At 43.1% G+C, this 22,022-nt stretch overlaps 2 protein-coding genes and 1 pseudogene across 3 annotated transcripts in view; 2 read left to right on the top strand and 1 right to left on the bottom strand.

The window, feature by feature from the left end:
• The window catches only part of ITGA5 (integrin subunit alpha 5), a 108,252-nt gene that overhangs the window by 21,327 nt on the left and 64,903 nt on the right, over positions 1–22,022 (bottom strand). The window lies entirely within an intron of this gene.
• Positions 5,207–6,437, top strand: LOC102743351 (elongin-C-like; annotated as a pseudogene).
• Positions 7,536–22,022, top strand: part of COPZ1 (coat protein complex I subunit zeta 1) — a 20,727-nt gene continuing 6,240 nt past the window's right edge. The window contains exons 1-4 of one of the 2 annotated variants that reach the window (XM_081821819.1): positions 7,536–7,663; positions 18,830–18,898; positions 20,240–20,321; positions 20,905–21,032. In XM_081821819.1, coding sequence (XP_081677945.1) covers positions 7,646–7,663; positions 18,830–18,898; positions 20,240–20,321; positions 20,905–21,032 — 297 coding nt within the window. In that variant the 5' untranslated portion in view covers positions 7,536–7,645. The remainder of the gene's footprint in view (positions 7,664–18,829; positions 18,899–20,239; positions 20,322–20,904; positions 21,033–22,022) is intronic. The other variant, XM_006728708.3, reaches the window with a different exon arrangement.

Raw genomic sequence — 22,022 nt, forward strand, 5'->3', positions numbered from 1 at the left:
AATCAAGTCCCACATTGGGCTCCTTGCTCAGCAGGGAGCCTGCTTCTGCCTCTGCCTGCTGCTCCCCCTGCTTATGCTCTCTCTCTGACAAATAAATAAATAAAATCTTAAAAAAAAAAAATTTAAGGGTGCCTGGGTGGCTCAGATGGTTGGGTGTCTGCCTTCAGCTCAGGTCATGATCCCGGGGTCCTGGGATCGGGTCCCGCATCGGGCTCCCTGATCCTTGGGGAGCCTGCTTCTCCCTCTGCCTCTGCCTCTCTCTCTGTGCATCTCTCATGAATAAATAAATAAAATCTTTAAAAAAATTTTTTTTAAAAATTGCTTCCATAATCTCATGCTTCTGCTCAGAAGTGTTCAATGGGTTCCAACTATTTATAAGGTAATGAATAACAATGGTAGAGCATTTAACAGTTTATGTATATTTTTATTATCTCATTTAATCCTTACAACTTTATCCCCATTTTGATATTCATTTTTTTCTTTATTAGTTTTTAATAATAAACACATGCTTGTTGTAACAAAGTCAAATAATACCGACATATATAAAGGAAAATTATTTAATAATCCGCTCTTTCCATCTCACCCTCTAGGGTAACATATATATATTTAGCTTTTTTCTTTTTATTTTTTTTTAAGATTTTATTCATTTATTCATAAGAGACAGAGAACGAGAGAGAGGCAGAGGGAGAAGCAGGCTCCCGGCTGAGCAGGGAGCCCAATGCGGGACTCGATCCCAGGACCCTGGGACCATGACCCGACACGAAGGCAGACGCTTAACAATCTGAGCCACCCAGGCACCCGTAGCTTTTTTCTTTTTTAAATACGGCTTTATTTATTTATGTATGTATGTAATCTCTACACCCAAGATGGGGCTTGAACTCATGAGCCTGAGATCAAGAGTCACATGCTCTACTGACTGAGCCAGCCAGGTGCTCCTAGGGTAACATTTATTAATACTTTTCTTCCACATTTCCCTTTATGTGCTCTCTTTCTCTCTCTCCCTCTTTTAAAAAAGATTTTATTTTTAAGTAATCTCTATACCCAACATGGGACTCAAACTCACAGCCCCAAAATCAAGAGTCACACGCTCCACAACCAAGCTAGCTAGGCAACCCCTCCTCTATGTTCTCTTCGCCTGGAATGCTCTTCTCCCATATATCCACATCATTCATTCCCTTACTCCTTTCAGATCTTTTATCAGATATCTCCTTGTTTGTAAGGTCTTCCTTGATCACCCTCCTGAATTTCCATCCTGTCCGTCACTTTTCCCCAAGGTGAATGGTACCACTCCAAATTGTGCAACATACTAGAATTGCCCCCTAGCCTCCTCTTCAGTTTTAATTTTCTCCCTAACACTTATCACCACCTAAACTCCTATACAGTTTACTTGTTTCTTCAGTTACTGTCTGCTCCTGCTCCCCAACTAGAATGCAATTTCCATGAGGGTAGGGATACTTGTCTGTTTTGTTTACTGCTATATACCCAGTACTTAGAGTGAGTGGCTGGCCCACAGCTGGAACTCAATAAATATTTGTTGAATAAATAGAATAGAATAGAATAAGCATTTATAAATATAGTTATTCATAATTAGAGTCTCATATTGTTTCAAATTTAAAAAATGCAGGGGCACCTGGGTGGCTCAGTTGGTTAAGCGCCCAACTCTTTATTTCAGCTCAGGTCATGATCTCAGCATTGTGAGATCGAGCCCCGAGTCTGGCTCTGTGCTGTGTGTGGAGCCTGCTTGGGATTCTCTCTGTCCCTCTCCCTCTAACCCTCACCCCCTCTCTCCCTCTTAAATAAACAAATAAATAAATAAAATGCAGTCGTACCTCATAAATTCCTCTGCAACTTACATTTTTCTTTTTTTTTTTTTTAAGATTTTATTTATTTTGGGCGCCTGGGTGGCTCAGTTGGTTAAGTGATTGCCTTTGGCTCAGGTCATGATCCTGGAGTCCCTGGATCGAGTCCCATATCGGGCTCCCTGCTCAGCAGGGAGTCTGCTTCTCCCTCTGACCCTCCCCCCTCTCATGTGCTTTCTCTCTCTCTCAAATAAATAAAATCTTAAAAAAAAAAAAGATTTTATTTATTTGACAGAGAGAGAGAGAGAGCATGCGCACGCGAGCACAAGCAAGGGGAGTGGCAGGTGAGGGACAGAGGGAGAAACAGGCTCCCAGCTGAGCTGGGAGACCAATGTGGGGCTCAGTCCCAAGACCCCAGGATCATGATCTGAGCTGAAGGCAGACACTTAACCGACTGAGCCACCCAGGCGCTCCTGCAACATTTTTCATTTAACATGCCACTCTACTACTTCTCCAGGTTAATGCATATAGCTAGAATATGACTTTTCATTAGTTGCATATTATTCCACAGTCTGGATGTACAATAATTTATTCGACTATTACCTTATTTATACACAATAATATTATTTTTTGTCATTGTAAACAATGTTGCAATAAGCATTCTTGTATTATCATTATGTACTGGGTTATGTTTTTATTTCTCTAGGTGAGGATGTACTTACAGGATATTGCCATAATACTTTCCAAGAGACTGTAACAGTTCCAACTTCCACAGTCATTTGGTCCCACAACAGCAGCCATGTAGGTTTGCATTCAAGGCATTTCCCAATTGGCCATAAGTACCTTTCCAGTTTTATCTTCATCTTCTTCTGTTTCTTTATTTGAATCCTCTCTACTATCAAGCCAATCCCTCAAACATTTTTTACACAACCATGAAGACATCATGCAGAGTGAATAAGCCAAACAAACACAAAAGGACAAATGTTATATGATTCCACTTATAGAAGGTACTGGAATAGTCAAATTCATACAGACAGAAAGTAGAATAATGGTTACCAAAGCCTGCTGCAGGGCGGGGGAGGAGAGAATGCGGAGTTATTGTTTAATGGGCACAGAATTTCAGTTTTGGATGATGAAAAAGTTCTAGAGATGGATAGTGGTGATGGTTGCACAGCGTGAATGTACTTAATGTCACAGACTGTACACCTAAAAATGGTTAAATGGTAAGATGTATGCTATGTATAAAATAAATTAAAATATTTTACACTATTTTACAATTAAAAAGTAAAAAAAAAAAAAAGCTTTCTTGCACATCCTATACCTTTATTCATACCAAACTCTAAACTCTATCTGGCGTTTCAGCAACGCATAAATGAATCAAGGCCTAACTCAACACCTCCTCTTCTCCCAGACCTTGACAACCCCCTGCCCCAATCCTAAAGGATCACTCCCTTTCAATATCTGTGCTCCTTATTAGTCTTTTAATCCTAAACTTCCCTTTGACACTGTTCATTCCTTTGTATCTTGCATTTTCACAATTGTTCATTCCATTCAGTAAACACTGAATGTTACCATTTGAGGGCGAGGTGCTGAGGAAATAAAATGAATGGGACATAGATGGCAAGTCTAGTGAGTTAGACCTATGTGTTACAACATGGCTGTAAGTAGAGTCAATGATGGCAACACAGGGGAAACGTTCAACTCCACCTGGGGACATCAGAGAAGGCTTCATGGAAAGAAGTTGATTTTGTCCTTTAAAAAATAGCTTATTTTTCTCCTTTTAAATAGCACTCACACATTTTATTTATTTTTTATTTTTATTTTTTAAAGATTTTATTTATTTATCTGACAGAGAGAGACGCAGCGAGAGAGGGAACACAAGCAGGGACAGAGGGAGAGGGAGAAGCAGGCCTCCCACCGAGCAGGGAGCCTGATGTGGGGCTTGATCCCAGGACCCTGGGATCATGACCTGAGCTGAAGGCAGACCCCTAACTGACTGAGCCACCCAGGCGCCCCTCACACATTTTAGAACACCTGGAAAATATGGAAACATTGAAAAAAGTCCTAGCACTTAAAAAAAAAAAAAACAAACCACTGGTTACATTTTGGTATATTTCTTTCCAGGCTTTTTCTCCATTTTTTCCCCACATATATTTTTTTAAGATTTAATTTTAAGTAATCTCTACACTCAACACGGGGCTCAAATTTACAACCCTAAGATCAAGAGTCACACACACCACCAACTGAGCCAGCCAGGCGCCCCTCCCATACATTTTTATAAATTGTTTGTAACCATATACACATGGTTTTATATTATATATATATATATATATACACACACACACATATATATATGGGGCAGGCACATACTCGTTTCCCATTTGATTGATTCTTTTTTTTTTTAAGATTTTATTTATTTGAGAGAGAAAGAGAAAGCATGTGGGTGCATGCATGTGCGCAGGAAGAGGGGCAGAGGGAAAGAATCTCAAGCCGACTCCCCACGGGGCTCAATCTCAGGACTCTGAGATCATGACCTGAGCCGAAATCAAGAGTCAGGCCCTCAACTGAGTGAACCACCTAGGCGTCGCCATTTGATTGATTTTTAAAGGTTTTTCAAGTGAAGGCTGATGGAAGATAAAACTTTAACTCTAGATAGGGCTCTAGATAGCTCTAGTCCGTTTTTTGTGTTTTTTAAATTTTTAAGTAATCTTTATCCCAAACATGGGCTCAAACTCACAACTCTGAACTCAACAGCCATAGGCTCTATGACTGAGCCAGCCAGGTGCTCCAGAAGGCTCCTGCTTATCAAGTCTAAGTCACAACAAGAATTAACGTCTCCCGTCCAGCCAGTTGTCCTCCCCCTATACACAGTCACCTAATAGGCTGGAGACCTAAGAATGAGCCATCTTCTGGAACAATGTCTGACTGTTAAAATTTGTCACTTACTCTATCAAAGAAAGAGGATCTCTCCCCCCATCACACACCTTTTCTCCTCATGGTCCTTACAGAACATCAGGCATTGGTGTAGGGTACTTCAGGTAGGACTGGAATACACAAGAGGCTGTACCACAAGTTAGAAGAGTGGATCGTGGGTAAGAATACGGTTTAGAACCAGACCTCCTATGCTTGAATGTATGGCTGCCAATTAATTGTTGTATGGCTTTAAGTAAATCGTTTAGTTGCTCTGAACTCTACTTTCCTCATCTATATAATGGGTGTAATAATCATCTACTTCATAAAGATTTTCTAAAAGTGTTAAATAATGGGCCTCGGGGCAGCAGGCAGCTGGGAGTGAGGGGGTGGCCCTGGAGTAAGGGCTGTGGCATTGCTACAGCATGGTGGCTGCAGGGTTGTTGAGAAACTACTAAAATTCCTGTGGAAGTAAAGTAGAATTTAGTAAGAACATAATGGATGGAGAAGAGAAAACCTATGGTGGCTGTGAAGGCCCTGACGCCACATATATCAAATTGATATCTTTTTTTTTTTAAGATTATTTATTTATTTATTTGAGAGATAGAGTGAGCGAGAGAGAGAGAGAGAGAGCACATGAGAGCGGGGGAAGAGGGAGAGGGAGATGCAGACTCCCTTACTGAGCAAGCAGCCCAATGTGGGGCTCAATCTCAGGCCTCTGGGATCATGACCCGAGTGGAAGGCAGATGCCCAACTGACTGAGCTACCCAGGCACCCCCAAATTGATATCTTTTGATGGTCATGAATTTATTATATAAAGCGAACATTCACTAACATCAGGAACAATAAAAGCCATGTTGAGTGGCCCAAGTCAGTTTGCAGAGAACAAAACTAATGAGGGGTACCTGGTTGGCTCAGTCGGTTAAGTTTCTCACTCTTGATCCCAGGGTTGTGAGTTCAAGCCCTGCATTGGGCTCCACTCTGAGCCTAGAGCCTTTTTTTTTTTTTTTTAAGGTTTTATTTATTTATTAGACCGAGAGAGACACAGCGAGAGAGGGAACACAAGCAGGGGGAGTGGGAGAGGGAGAAGCAGGCTTTCTGCAAAGCAGGGAGTGCAACGCGGGGCTCGATCCCAGGACCCTGGGATCATGACCTGAGCCGAAGGCAGATGTCCAATGACTGAGCCACCCAGGCGCCCTGAGCTTATTTTAAAAAGAAAGAAGAAAAAAAAAGAAAAAGAAAAAGAAAGGAAGGAAGGAAGGGAGAGAGAGAGAAAGGAAGAAAGAAAAAAAACCAAATGAAGTCAGTTTGAGAGATCCGATCATATGTGCTATCAAAAGTATGCATGTATTTTACCTACAATGTTTGCTACACTAACAGCTCCACAGAGATTCCTGAATTCCCAGTTGCACCTGAAATTGCACTGGAACTGCTGATGGCTGGGAACTTCCTAGATTGTTAAATAAAATAAATTATAATAAACTGTTAACTTTTTTCTTATTAAAAAAAGTTAAATAATCTATTCAAAGATTTAGCATGTGCCTGGCACATAGTAGATGGTCATTAAATGTTAGCTTTATCATTAAGCTGCCAAGCCAAGGACAACCTTGTGATGCCAGGCACAATGCTAAATGTTTGAATAACTCCCCATTCAGAACAGATAAAGGCTAAGCCCTTACTGTCTCCAGAAATGAGGCTTGTCACCTGGGACTTTACCAGAAAAATATATACCTTCCTTCATACCATATGTTAACTCTAGTTTTGTATTGTTCTATACTTTTCTCTTAGGCCCTCTGGCTCTACTCTGAAATTATTAGAAAAACTCTTGGGTAGGTTTGGATGTTCTTCTTGGAGAGCTCCTGAAGACACAATTGTCAGAAATGGAAAAAAAAACAAAAACCAAAAACCAAACAAACCAAACAAACCAAAAAACCTCTCTTTAGAGCTAATATAAGGCAGTAGGTATCCCTGACCTAAGAGGAGTCGGCACCAACGAACCTAGGGGTAGAGGAAAGCTAAACTTCACCAAAAACCTTCCATATTGTGAAATCCCTGCATTCTGTAAACTTCTCTTTTCTCGTTTTGCAACAGCTTGTCCCTACTGGAAAACCGCAGACCCTGTTCCCTATACCCTTCCTTATCCTGGACCCTCTGCCCCTTTGTCCCTCCTACTATCTCCTCTCTAGTCTCCAAAGCTCTAATATCCCGTTTCATGTCTGGCCAAAGAAACTCTGCGTTAGAAATTCACTGGCTTCTTGTCCTTCCTTCCCTGGGCCCAGCAAAGCCTGGGGACTCCATCTTGAAATTATTACTGTAGCAATTAACTTCTGGCGGCCTTGTTTTATCTAGTTAATACGCTGGGCATCTCTTGGCTTTACTCTATGGTTGTGCAGACTGTGAGGATACTGAAGGGATCTCAGCGAGTCGCAGGGAAGAGCGAGCAGTGTTTGCTAAAACAACCTTGGATACCCAGGCCCTAAAGTGGGCTCTTGAAATGAGGATTAGGGTAGGATTCCGTCAAGTGCGGCCAGTGTTGAGGGCTAAGGAGACACAGCGCCCTCTAAAGGGAGTGCGGATTAAAGTTGCTAAATCAGGCCAACGATATCACGTGTTCTCCTCTCTGCCAATTGAAAATTAATAATCGCTTCCTCTGTTCCCCATGGAAACAACCCCGCCCCACTGACCCTCCCGCCCCATTCAACCGTGAGGTTTTGGCGTTTTATTGAGTCTTTACACTGACAATCAAATGCCTGCGCTTTCTGGCTGGACATCTTGCTTCCGCTAAGCAAGTTAGTACACTGATTGGCCAATAGAGCAATAGCAGGTACGATATAGTCCAATAATCCTCCTCCTGGGCGGGGTCTAATGAGGACGCGGGGCCAATCAGCGACGGTGTAGCTTTTGCGGCTCCACGTCGGCACCAGCTGCGGGGCAAGATGGAGGCGTTGATTTTGGTAGGAGCTGGAGGGGCAGCCGAGATGCTGCGGTGTCCAGAGGGGCTGGGAGTTGGGGTTCAGCCTGACTGGGTGGGGGTAGAAAGGGGAATTCCGGGTAATCCTCGGGGACCGAAGCTTCTGCCAGTCCCTGGAATAAGTGTGTGGCCTATTATAGGAACTGTAGGAGCTAAAGCCTCGGTTTAGAGTAGGAAGCACTTCCGGGGAGAAGGCGGAATCCGTGGAAAGTTGAAGGGAGCACATGGAGTCCTTAGAATGCACAGTATCATAAGCATACTGGATCGGGGTCCTTTAGGTTCCCCCTCATTCTGAGCATTATGGATGATAGCCTGGTTTGACTTTCTCCAAACCTTCAAACTAGCCCCAAATTGTAAGAATAGACTGCAGGTGTTTGTCATCACAGGGTCCTCCTCATGGTTGTCAGTTTGACTCTCCTTTGATAATAACGTTACATTTCTTCCAAAAACGGTTTTCCTTTTACTTCCGTCTCCTGTTAATCCCCATTATGTAGGTTTGTCATGGTAAATGTATTCCATCAGAGTTCTGGAATACCTGATAGAGTTAGCAGGATTATAGAATATTTTTCCAGACTCCTTATTCTGTTCTTTTTTTCTCCCCACTAAGACTTTAGGAGTTCTTAGTGCAGGATCTGGGATGCTAACTCTTCCTCTGGTTATATGAGCATTTTGGTGGCTAAAGGTTGTTTTAGATCCTTGCCCATATTTAAAACAAATAAAATGCTATTACCCCTTCTTTAGAACTGGACTAGAGGATTCCTCTCTAAAGTGCTCTGTTTTGCAATTTGGGATGTTAGTATATATGTGTGTATAGGAATTTAGCTCCCAGTCTCCTTCCTTGATTGAGTTGAATTCCAGGTTCTTTCCAAAGACGTTTTCTTGTATCTTTTCCTTCAGCTCTAATATATGTGCATATCCAGATTTTCATCAGGTAAAAGAGAATAACAGGTTTTATTTCTTTTCTTTCAAAATGGCAAAGATAGGGATAATTCTTTCTTATCGTATGGATTGGTCAAGTCAGGCAGCAAGCTTAAAATCTGAGGTTTTTTTAAAAATTGTTAACTTTTTAAAGTAATCTGTACACCCAGTGTGGAGTTCAGACTTGTGACTCAGAGATCAAGAGTCGTAGGCTCCACCAACTGAGCCAGCCAGGCACTCCCTGAGTAGTTTTTTGTTTGGTTTTGAGATTTTATTTATTTGTCAGAGAGAGAGAAAGCAAAAGCAGGGAGAGTGGCAGGTAGAGGGAGAAGCAGGTTCCCTGCTGAGCGTGGAGCCCAATGCGGGATTTGATCCCAGGACCCTGGGATCATGACCTGAGACGAAAGCAGATGCTTAACTGACTGAGCCACCCAGGTGTCCCACCCCCTGAGTAGTTTTTAATAAGATATTTTCTGTACCAGGCAGTTAGCCAGTATTCTTAACCAGTTGACAGACTAGGATAAATTCCAGGGAGTTGGTTTCTTTGGAAGTTTTTAGAAAATTTTAAAATGCTCCCTACATCTGTTTACAAGGGAGCCTGCTTAGAGGTATAGGACTGAGGGACATGATGCTTGGGGAGCCCTCTTAATAAGGGATCTGTGTGTAGGGGTGAGTTGAAGGAGGTATATGTGAAAGTCTCTCACGTTTTCTCTTACCTCATTTTTCAGTTTCTGCTTCCTCAATGAAGTCTGTTTCAATCTGTTTCTTCCTTATATCCATTTTGATCTATACCTAAGATGCCACTTTCACAGATTCCTACTAAACTGGTCAGGTACCCCTGAACTTTGCTTTTAAAACCGTACTGATTCTTTGTCATGAGAAATCTATGTAATGGGGTTAGGGGAAACCAAATTGCAGGGAAAAGGGATGGCTCAAGGAAGCACATGTCAAAATAATTGAATTTTGATTCCTCATCCTCCCAGACTAAGTCTCTCTCATGTTACTATAGGTTTTCTCATCATGGACTTTCTACCTCTTCAGTATGCAGAATTGTACTTTTAAATATCAGTTATATAAAGCTTTTGTTGGGGACAAAGTACTAACAGGTATCAATACGTGTGCTGGTCTCCAGAGTTCTTATATTAAACTAGTATTTTCCTTCTTCTGTGTCAGCTCTTTCCAACTTTTTTTTTTTTTTTTTTTTTTGCTCTTTACAGTTTCATTATATTTTGGGCCCCCAATTAAGAATTTGTATATCTTTCTCACCATTCCAGCCTTTTCTTGACCAGAGTTCTAGGAGAGTTAAACCCTAAGGCATTCATTAATGTAATGAATCAACTTCTCTGTATCCACAATGGTACTAGTTTGTACCATCCTTGGGAGAAGTAAAAAAAAAAAAAAAAAAAAGCAGTTATTTAAATAGTTTTCAGTATTCAGTGCTTCAGATGAGGAATCCTAGTTGAGAATCAGGTGATCCTCCCTAAATTTTTATTTCTCTACCCTCACAAACCGGCCCACGAAATTTAGCCCCAACAGATTCAGAATCACCTTCCTGCATTGGTCCTTTTTAACCTCATCCCCTTCTCTGTTTACTCAACAGCATCTGATTACTTATTGCCATCTTTGTTGTGAAAAGTATGAGGAATCCCTGGATCTTACCTTAGCTCTCTACTGAACTAAAGTTTACTATACTGTGATAATATTGAACAGACCACACTCTAACTTAAAGAGGGCAGACACCTTCTAAAGTTCTTGTCGGCTTCCTCCTTTCACATTTCTGTTTCCGGGTTTGGCTGGACCTCTGGAGAAATCTGATCAAAGTATATTTTTCTATCCTCACCTCTACAAGGCACACAGCCATAGGATATTGAGAAGAAGGGAAGGGTAATCTAGAGGGGGTCAAGAAGAAACATCTGCCGAAATTTGGTCTGGTTATGGGAATTTCTTTTTTTTTTAAGCAAAGGCAGACGCTTAACGACTGAGCCACCCAGGCGCCCTGGGAATTTCTAAATACCAGTAGTTTCCCTTCATTTAGGTACTTTACGGTGGGTCACATTTTTTCCTTGAATTAAGTAATCTGGCTCTAGGTTTTGAGCAGATTTGTTTAATCTTTCTCAGGTCCTCTTGTAGTCTCTAAGGAAAGAGACCCTTTCATCACCTTCCTTCCCAGTGCTTTATAGTGCTCCCAGCCTACATCTTTGGACTCAGCTTCCTCTCTCCCGCTGTTTTTTGCTGGTTCTCCCTTTCTTAGCTGTGAATGGAGATGGATCTCTGCAGGTCACCATTCTCCATTAATAACCAATGAAATCTTAAAGATAATGACTTACCCCTTCCTCCCTTCCCTCTTTACCTTTTTTTCTCAAAACTGAATTATTCTAGCAGTCTAGAACCTTAAATCTTTCATCATAGGTTTTGTTTTTCCTAATCCTCTCTAGATTCACTTTCTGAGTGTTTTTCCAGTGTTTTTCCGAGTAGACTTAATTCTATCCTTTCTCTCCCCTTAGTAACATTTTTTATTCTAAAACAATGACCAAATCCCGAATTCTAAGCCTCGTTCAAAACTCAGGGCATCCAGAGTGCACAAGGGTGTGCGTATATATGGAGGAGGAAACTATACAGAATACATCAATGACTTAAAGGTTGATATTGCTCTGTGGCCTTCGCTTCCTGAATCATCTTAATGGGGCTTTTGTTAAATTCCTTTGGCACTAACAGTAGAGGTACTTGGCCTAAATGCCCCCTCTCCCTGCTCTGGGCAAAGGTATCAATTACATTAAGCCCCCAAAGCACTCCCATCTCGTTCCTGGCAGTCCCCTGTGCCCCTCTCCCAGCTGCGTCCTTGCCGGTGCCTGGCCCCTCCATTTCGTTAGGAGAAGCAATCTCCTCGTTCCTGCACTGTGGAGATATATTTCTCAGCTAGGGCGCGAGCAGTGCCAGCGCTGCCCCCGGTGAGGTCCCTGGCAGCCATAAAAATTTTTATTGTGATTATGTTGGTGTCGGGGTGTCCATCTGGGTTATTGCACACCTAGTTTAATTGATTGAAGTTTAATTTATTGACACTTCAAATTAAATGATCAGAATAAACTGTGCTGTTACTCTGGCCGGCTTGTTTTAATGGTTGATTGCTAGAAGCAGACCTCAGCTTGAACTAAAACCCCCAAAGAGCAATTGACGCTGCTTCTAACTCTCTCCATGTCTTGCCCTCCAAAAAGACCTCGTTATAGATTTCCGACGTATTCATATATATTTTTTCCCTCTCCTTCACAGTGGTGGGAAAGAGTTGGTCCCTGGCAAGGTATAAATTAAAACAAAGGTCTAGGGGAGCTGTCACACGGTCAAAAGAGGAGGGGGGTTCTCCATGTGAAGAAAGCCAGGTCTTCCCTTCGAGGCAGAGGATGAATGCAATTATCCAGATATTTGAGGGAGCCTAGTGGCAGATTTAGGGTCTTTTTCATCTAGATATTTTCTGCTGTTTTTTACTTCATTTACACGACTTGGTTAGAGTTAGGATATTGACAGGACAACTAGTTTTGGAAAGGGAAACTCAAGAAGCAAATAAAGGATTGAACCGGAGTAAAGAATCAATGTTTACCTATCCACTTATAGTAGAGTAATTAGAAAGACAGAGGGCAGAGTGCCCTCAAGCAGCTGACGAAGATGGATTGGGAGGTTGAGTCCATGCACATTATAAGATGCTGGTACTGGCAAAGGCCCACTCACATTCTGTCTTGCCTTTCTCTCAGATCTGATTAGTAGAGGAGTTCTCTTACCCTTAGATTTCCTAGCTTTCGTTTTCTGGTGTTTGACCACATCCATCTCTTCAGAAGCCTTTCTTGCTGTGTCACCGAAGTCTCAGGCTGCAAGTGAAGCACATGTATCCCTATCTGGCTGTTTAGTTTTTGCACTGTCAAGGCAGATATCACCACCTACAGCCACAGGTTTGGATAGCTCTACTAACTTTCTTCACCTCCTTTTCTGGGGCGCCTGGGTGGCTCAGTTGGTTAAGCAACTGCCTTTGGCTTGGGTCATGATCCCAGGGTCCTGGGATGGAGCCCCACATCAGGCTCCTTGCTCTACGGGGAGCCTGCTTCTCCCTCTGCCTCTCCCTCTGCCTGCTACACCACCTGCTTGTGCTCTTTCTCTCTGTCAAATAAATAAATAAAATCTTAAAAAAAAAAACACACCACCCCTTTTCTATTTTTTGTGGACTTATTAGAGGGAGACAAACTGGGGCAGAGGATAGCAGTTATTCCTCGGGGTGCAATTTTGAATTTTGGGTTGACAGACTGAAAGATGAACACAGAGGCTGTTAACTCATTCTCTTAGACTAGCAGATGTGGGGCAGTGGCTGGGGGGGTGGGGGGCGCAGAAAGCATGAAACATCATAACTAAGGACTCAGCAGAAATAGATCTAGTTCCATTTAATATTTCCCTTTACTGAGTGGTATTTAAATGAGAACTCTTGGATTACTGAACTGGGAAGGCAGGAAGTTTTAATGTTGCTCTCACGCCTTGGTGTGGAGTACTCTGATTTCTGCTTGTTCAACTCCTCTCTCTTTCCAGTGCTGCTTGCTGTGTCCTGCATTTCTGTAATTCTTTCACTTTCATAACAGTTGGAGAATTTACTTTGTCACCCTGGGGAAAAATTCTACAAATAGCCTTTCTGAATTTTTTTTTTTTTTTAAATAAGTTCTGGGCCCAATGTGGGGCTCAAACTCACAACCCTGAAACCAAGAGTTGCATGCTGAACTGACTGAGCCAGCCAGGGGCCCAGCTTTCTGAATGTTAAGAGAGGATCTGAGATTTTGCATTCCTGAAGAGCTTGGGCTTGGTTACCTTTGTCCTTCCTGTCTCACAGCCACCAAATTTAGTCATTGAAAGGTGCTGACCTTTGCTCCCCCTGCTGGCTGCGTTAGTTTTCTCAATCATATTCATTAATTTATGAAGGCCACACACATTATTTATTGAAATCATTATTTGGTGCCAGGCAGAGGAGAGGGGGTGATTTATAAAAGTATCACTCATTCCCCCCTTTTTTCCTACCCTCTCCACACCATCTTATTATCCTCACAAAGTATCATATTTAATTCTGAGCTTGAAATCATAAAAATTTGTGAATGTATATTTTTCTGGGAACGGGGTCCGTAGATTTCATCAGCTTACCAAAGAGGTCTTCGGTAACTTAAGGTATTAACTTTAACTGATCTAGGGCAGGCCTCTCATTTCTCTGATGAAGAAGCAGAGTCCCACAGAAAGGTAGAACTTGAATTAATGGCCGATCCAGATGATAATAAAGGGTTTTAGGAATTTAGAGACATTTTCTCCTGGAGCGTATGAGTTCTTAGTAGTGACTGTGCTTTCACATTTTGTATCTGTGTCAGATAGGAAGATTCTTCCTAGGTGTCTCTTCCTGACATCACTTCTTCCTTCCTAAGACTTGTGTTCAGTTTCCTCTGTATAGCCAGTATTTAGTCTCATGGCATCTGGGTTATGTTCCGTGGTACCTGTGGCTCCTGGTCTTTCCTGAATTGTGCTTGAATCTAAGCAAACTTTTGGGTAGTGTATAAAAACTATGCTTCCTTGTCAAATCCTTGAGTTAATTCTTTTCATTTAAGTCCCTAGGCTTGTGGCTGGCAAATTGGAGCCCTCAACCCCAGAGGAGTTTTTCATTTTAAAGAAGTTGGCACAGAATCAGGGAGCAAAATACTTGCTTAGCTATGTGGCTGTGAGTGGTATCTAGGAATTTTTCCTTCTAGTTTATACTGTTTTGGTTTTACTTTATAAATAGGGTTGAGGGAAGAGCATCTTGTTTCTTGTTGTTCAAAACCTATTGCCAAGCCAGGGTACTACTTTTGGCATGGCCATAAAGATTTCTTTATAAGTGGAAAATGAAGAACTTTCTAGGAATCTCAACTGGATTCTTACTTGTGCCCTTTCAGCTCTATGGATAGCATCCTCTAACTCCACAAAGGCTTCTTGGTCATGTCCCTCCCTCCCCCGTGAATTAAATAAAGTAACCAGTCTTAGCCCTCAAATGTCCTGTCTGCCTGCTGCAAAGACTTATTATCCACCCCCCCGCCCTGCCCGCCCCAGTCCTCTTCTGGTGGCATTCCATGATTTTATCCCAGAGTGCCCTCTTACTGTATACATTGTCAACTGACTTCATTCCCGTGCTTTTTCAGAGCGCACCTCTCCTAGTTTGACTTAAAAGACACACAAATAGAGAGCGTTTATCCAGAGCTGCCTTTTTAGTATTTTTGCTGACTATAATTCTGAGGAAGCGCTGCAGGTCATTCGAAGGCCCACAGGGGGCAGCACTAGGAATGACTTCCTCCTCTAGTCCCCTCTGTGCTGGGGGCGTGGGTACTGGGAGATGTTTTTCACCAGGCTTCAGAAAGCCTCTGATTGAGATCAAAGACTCCTTTGCAGCGGGCTAGTTGCTTCTTCCGTGTTGTTTCAGCTCTCCTGAGGAGCCCAGTCTGGTTTTCTTGATAATAAAAACAAACAGGAAAATCTGTCTGAGCCACCCACCTCCCACAAACCAATCTGCCTACACATCATTTCCAGGCACTATTAGCATTTGAGGTGAAGTTCTGTTATACACTCAGGCTGTGGCTCTCTGAAAGTCAGTGCATCACAGAACTTTGTCTCGAAAGCTTTCTAGCAGCTACACATTTGGGAGTGGGAGGGAAGAATAGACCTTTTAAATCCTTTGAACATGGCCCTAAGCTTGTAGGGTCTTTTTCAGTAATCAGCATTTAATGTGTTACAAGGTCAAGCCTAGTCCATTGTCCAGGAGGCCCATTTCTCAATAGCTGGGAGTTATTTATAAACTTGCCCTTTGCAAAAACTTAAGATGAAATTACATTATCAGTAATGGCTTCTGGGGCCTTTAAACTGGCTGGTTTTATGGTATGAGAGGAACTCTTGGCCTCCCCACTCCTGAGAGGTAAAGGCCCCTGGCGGAAGTGGAACCGGCAGTAGTCAGGAGGTGGCAGGAGAAGTAAAGGAGAAGCTGCGGCTCCAGCTGTAGCAGAGTGGAGAATTAAAGCATCATTTAGACTCATGCCTAAATTCTTGGCTTTATTTAGTGTGGTTATCCCTTGGAAGTTTGAAATGACCAGCCTTTTCTCTAGTGCCTTCTTACCTCTTTCAGAGCTGTAGTAAGTCAGATCTGGTCTTCTCCCTGCCTTCCTTTGCCTGTCTTTTATCCTTTCCAGTAAGATCTAGTTCCTATTTTGGAAGTTTCCTTGATAACATCTTCTAGGAAGCCAGTGAGGAAAGCTAGGAGCGGAACCCAGGGATCTATTTCTCTTTGCCAGCAGTTTTAGGCACTCATACCCCATTGGCCTCAAAGGGCAAAGGACATTGTTTCCTAGTTGGCTGGTGGCTATAAGGGTTTTTCTTTTCTTTTTTCTTTTTTTAAAGATTATATTTATTTATTTGACAGAGAGAGACACAGCGAGAGAGGGAACACAAGCAGGGGGAGTGGGAGAGGGAGAAGCAGGCTTCCTGCGGAGCAGGGAGCCCGAACTGGGGCTCAGTCCCAGAACCCTGGGATCATGACCTGGGCTGAAGGCAGACGCTAAACGACTGAGCCACCCAGGCACCCCAGGGCTTTTCTTTTCTTTGGGATCCATCCCATTCTTTCTAGGGATGCCAGACTCTATGGCTGCGAGAACCAGTTACCTATGCCAGATCAATGCCCAGTTTAAACCATTAGGAAGCTCTCCAAGGTTCCTGTGAATGTAGAGAGAGGAACAGAGCCAAAGATTTCCAGGGAAAAGGCTGTAGGAAAAATGATCTTTTCTAAATTTCCTTCCCTGTGGGCTTCTTTTCCTCTGTTAAGGAAATTAATTCCCATTGGTATCTCCCTTTGGTGAATTGAGGATCCAGTTGTTATAGCATTGAGCCTGCTTTATGGGAAGATCTTTCTGTGGGGCATAGGAGTTAGGAAAGCTTCTCTATTTGTGACCTTTTAAATGATATTCTAGGGGACTTACCTCTGCTAGACACAGAGTTCCTTATTTTGAGACAGAGTATTTATTCCAGGGAGTAATGTGTATAGGGTGGACATCTCTTAAGTGTTTATCAGAGGAGAGATAAGTTGGTAGTAATATCACCCAAAATGGCCACACCAGAATGTCTACCTATATTTGGAAGTCTAATTATAAGAGGGTCCCTTAGATGCTTACTGCTTCAAGAAATTTTTACTTTATTCTCACACTTCATTAATTCTCATAATCGTTCAACAAATATTGAGAGTTTAGTGTGTGTCACACATTGTTCAGGACACTTGGAATAAATCAGTGAACAAAACACAAAAATTGCCGTTCTCAAGAATTCAAGTGGGGAAAGCTTACATTCTTCATCACCCTGTTGTCAAAAGACTGGGTTCCCTTTACTCTCATTCTTAACTCCCTGAGGTAGGGTTGGTTCTTTGCATGGAACCATAAACCTCCTGGAGCCTCATGGGACAGTTTACCTTTGTAGAGGTTGTAGTTTCTAGATCCTTGGCAATAATTCTTTCATCCTCACTCTTGGGTCTTTATTAAACACATGCTTGGAGATTATATTTAGCCCCTGTGAGGACTGTGGGTTTCCTAAGTAAGGCCAGGAAAGGGAGGCAGCAAAGCAACAGCCCTTTCTCATAGTACAGGGGAGGGATATCAATGGTAAGTAATGTTGATTAGAAATTCAAGGAATGGGGGTGCCTGGGTGGCTCAGTTGGTTAAGCAACTGCCTTCGGCTCAGGTCATGATCCTGGAGTCCAGGATCGAGTCCCACATCGGGCTCCCTGCTCGGCGGGGAGTCTGCTTCTCCCTCTCCCACTCCCCGTTTGTGTTCCCTCTCTCGCTGTGTCTTTCTCTGTCAAATAAATAAATAAAATCTTTAAAAAAAAAAAAAGAAAAAGAAATTCAAGGAATGGGGCGCCTGGGTGGCTCAGTCGGTTAAGCGACTGCCTTCGGCTCAGGTCATGATCCTGGAGTCCCGGGATCGAGTCCCGCATCGGGCTCCCTGCTCGGCGGGGAGTCTGCTTCTCCCTCTGACCCTCCCCCCTCTCATGTGCTCTCTCTCATTCTCTCTCTCTCAAATAAATAAATAAAATCTTTAAAAAAAGAAATTCAAGGAATGTGAGGAGCACCAACCGGCTCACTTGGTAGAATATGCGACTCTTGATCTTGGGGTTGTGAGTACACTGGGCGTGGAGCCTACTTAAAAAATATATTAAAAATATGTATATATATTAAAAAAAGAAATGTGAACTGCAGACACCTTCCATACACATAACACTGCCTCTCTTTCCTTCCTCTTCATCTCCTGGTTAGCTGGTTCCCTGAAGTTGCAGGAGTAGAGGAGCTTTTGCAAAGTGTTATGTTTTGCAGTTGAGTGTAACCATTAAGGCTGAGGCTGTGGTTCCTTTATGAGAGCCATTATCCTCAAAATTTGATTTTGGGTAGTAAAAGAACACTCCCCTCCTGCTCATTATATCTAGGTTCCAGGCTTCTTAGATTCTCTTCTTAGTACTTCTTAATTCCCCCCAAATTCAGATTGGTTTATGTCTTGGGAAGTTAAGTGGTAGTGGTTGGGGGTGTAGTAGAAGAATTGGGATCATAGGGGAAGTCTTGGAAGATGGATGTCTCACTGGGTTGCATTCAGAACTGGTGTGTCTGTGTGCATGAATGTGTGCACATGCATGTATGCTCATTTCCCTCTGCACAGTGTGTGGGTGGTTCAGGGAAGGCTTGCTTTATGCCTCTGCATTGCTACTGCATTGGGACTGCAGAAACTTCCAAGTACACTAGGGCATTCAACCCTATTTTCAGATAGCCTCGTGCAGTGCCTATTAATTAATCTGGTCACATTCCATACCTACCTGTGCATGGGGGACCAGGGAGGGAGAGTAATTTGGAAAATAACTGTAGCATAATATTTGGAAATAACAGCATGACCTACCTTGATTAAACCCTTTGTGAGTCTGGCTCAGAGAAACTGTTTTCTCTGATGCTGCCTTGGAGTCCTTTGTTGAAATGCCCCCTCCCTCAATTCAGTTCATTCGCCACTTGATCATTCTCAGTGGGAATTGCCTAAATCTAACCAGGCTGGGATAGGGGACATGCAGAGGCACCTCAGTATCCCCTTGCAGCCCCAGTGGGACTAGGGGAACATATTTGGTCTGCCAGTGGTGGCAGGAGCCTTCAGGACTGAAGGTATGTTCATATCTCTTCAGGAACCCTCCCTGTATACTGTCAAAGCCATCCTGATTCTGGACAATGATGGAGATCGACTTTTTGCCAAGGTGAGATTCCCTTTGAAATTCATTTAGGAGCAAGACAAAGACTTATTCTGAAATTTGGATCTTGGAACTGCCCCTGTTATCTCATATTCCTTGATACTATAATTTTGAGAATTCTTACATTTTCCTGTGCCTACGCCAGATAAAACCCAAACTGCTTCTGTATCTTAGTTACCCTGCTTCCATACTTGCCTCTCACAGATTTTGACCTCCTTTGTTGTCAGCATCAGATCAGGGAAAAGCTTGGGAACCTTGGTTTCTGAACAGTACAGTGTCTGGGTGTGAGAAGCAGGCTCCCCGTGCCCATCACTCCTCTCCCGTTTCCTTCTGCCTTGTCACCCTGCCTGGGTTTTTCCAGGGAATTCTCTTGCAGTTCCAGAGGGTTCCAGCCCTAAGTCTGCAGTCACCACCAAGATTGTTACCTCCTGACGTCCCCCGTGTGATGTTTCTAACTTCGGATCTATTGAAAGAGAGGAGAAAGGACACCCCTCTCCTCTCCATATTCTCCCCCTCCTGTGGAAATTTTTTCTGTCCCTGGTGTATTAACTCCGGGCGAGCACAGCATAAATCAATCAGCAGGTAGAGATTAGTTTAGAATTCACCAGCTGTTCCTCCCTGTAATTGGATGTAACTATGCAGGACACCTTTTGAAACAGTTATCCAGTTACTAAATGCCAGACCTGTCATAGGTCTTCAGCTGACTGCGACGGATTAGCCCCTAAAGAGCAGAGCGATTTAGTAGCCTGTATCCCCACCCTGTGCCAGGGAGAGCTTGGGAGTGGGCTCAGCAATGTGCTAGATGGTCTCTTGCTTCTTGCAGTTTGCAGAAAAGAGAGCTAAGATATAAGAGAGATTGGGGTAGGGTTTGCCTTTTTTTAGAGAGGTTTATGCAGCCTTTCCCCATTCCTCAGCTTCATACTGTGTGTGAGGGTCTGAAATAAGTGTTCTGTGCTTGTAGTGCTTTTTGTGTTCCCCAGCACTGCTCCCTGGCGTGGGGTAACTCCTAGAGAGCACTTGATGAGAGTAGTTTCAGGATTGCTCCCCTAGAATGCAGACAGGGGCAGAGCTTCATCATAGGGCTTGTAGACCTCTGCCCCTACAGTCTCAGAAATGTGAGGTGGGCATGCTTACAGCAGGGTCTTTAAAAGTTGTTTTTTCTTTTTTTGTATTTGCTTACTCACTGGCCACTCCCTCCCTCCATAGTTCTTCCTCCTTCGTGTCAGTGTTTTTCCCTCACCCCATGCCTTGAAGGAGAGAAATCCAAGATCCAGGGCAAACACAGACACTAATCATTCTGGGCTCCCAGCTCTAATGACCCAACCCATCTCCTTTCTCACTGACCAGTACTATGACGACACCTACCCCAGTGTCAAGGAGCAAAAGGCCTTTGAGAAGAACATTTTCAACAAGACCCATCGGACTGACAGTAGGTCATTTTCCTTTCACTGCTCCCTGTGTTGGGGGAACCATGGTGGGCAGGGGGTGGCAGCAGGACTGCAGAGAAAGGATAAAATGACTGCTTCCTTTTTCTCTTTTTACCTCCTCCCCTCATATAATAAACTCTCCAGAATGTAATGGGGAGGTGAGTGTACCTCACGCGGGAATACCGTGCTGGAAGGTTGGCTGTTAGCTACCTGTCTAGTCCCTGGATTTATGAGCCTCACTTGACAAATTTAACTGCAGCTCTGCTTATTGTACCGCATCCATTAGGGCAGGTAAATGGAAGTCTGTAAAGGTGACCGCTCTGCATTTTCACCTCCCAAGGATCGACTAGTATCCTGTCTCATATACAAGGAGGGAAATAAGGGTAGTTGGTGGGGAGGTGGTTAGAGGAGAAGATACATTTCGATTTCCCCAAGTTTGTACTTCCCTTCTTCTGCTACTACCCGGAAAGAAAAAGCAGGTCAACTTTGGTCTTTGGGGGTTATTGTGACCTACCATACTTCAGCCCAAACAGCTGAATGCCAGGAGTTCACGGTAATTCCTTCTATCCTGCTTTCTTATCTCAGGCCACCCACTGTTTCCACCTTCCCCTCCCCCTGCAGGTGAAATCGCTCTCTTGGAAGGCCTGACAGTGGTATACAAAAGCAGTATCGATCTCTATTTCTATGTGATTGGCAGCTCCTATGAAAATGAGGTGAGAATCCCACCCCTCTTTGCTATCTCTGATCCCACTTCCTAAACCCATAGGCAGGACATAGTTACTGGTTCTGGACCCTAGAGTACCACGTCCCTCTGGCTTCTGACTGGGCTAATAAAGTAGTCAGAGATCCCTGCTGACCTCATAAACATGGCCTAGCAAACAAATCAACCTAGAGTGGAAGTTTTCCCCAATTGCTCTTTTTCTTTTTTCTTTTTTTAAGTTTTATTTATTTAAGTGATCTCTACACCCAATGTGGGGCTCGAACTCACAAACCCCGAGGTTAAGAGTTGCATGGTCCTCCGACTGAGCCAGCCAGGTGCCAATTGCTCTTGCTTTTTTATCTCCATGTAGGAGACACCATATATATTTTAATACATACTAACATATATCAGTGGCCTTCCCTGTATAGTGTTTTTAAAGATGGATTTCTTTTTTTAAGATTTTATTGAGAGAGAGAATATATGCATATGCACATACGGTGTGTGGGTGGTGATGGGGAGGTAGGGGCAGAGGGAGAGGGAGAGAGAATCTCCAGTAGACCCTGTGCTGAGTGTGGAGCTTGATACAGGGCTTGATCTCACGACCCTGAGATCATGACCTGAGCCAAAATCGAGAATCAAACACTTAACTGACTGAACCACCCAGGCATCCCTTAAAGATGGATTTCTGAGGTTTGGTCAAGGTTGGGGGGATGCTTGCTCCTGCTATGAAGGGTCCACACCTGACTGAGTTTGGGTCAATTAGCCAACATTTGGGGTCATTTGAAGCCATACATTCTGAATGGATCAACTTGAGAAGACTGTGGGTATAGTCTTAACCTGCTTCCTATGCATAGGAAAAGCTACTTACCTCAGGTAAGTCTCCAATGTCTAGGAGAGTAGATAAGTAAAAAGCCCCCACATAATTTAAAGCAAAAGTAATAAAAGTTTGAGAGAACCAATTCTTCTGAAGTTCTTCCTACTTACTACTTTTTTTTTTTTTTTT

The sequence above is a fragment of the Leptonychotes weddellii genome, chromosome 5, assembly GCF_054177405.1.
Source record: "Leptonychotes weddellii isolate Sample4059 chromosome 5, ASM5417740v2, whole genome shotgun sequence".
Taxonomy (NCBI): Eukaryota; Metazoa; Chordata; class Mammalia; order Carnivora; family Phocidae; genus Leptonychotes; species Leptonychotes weddellii.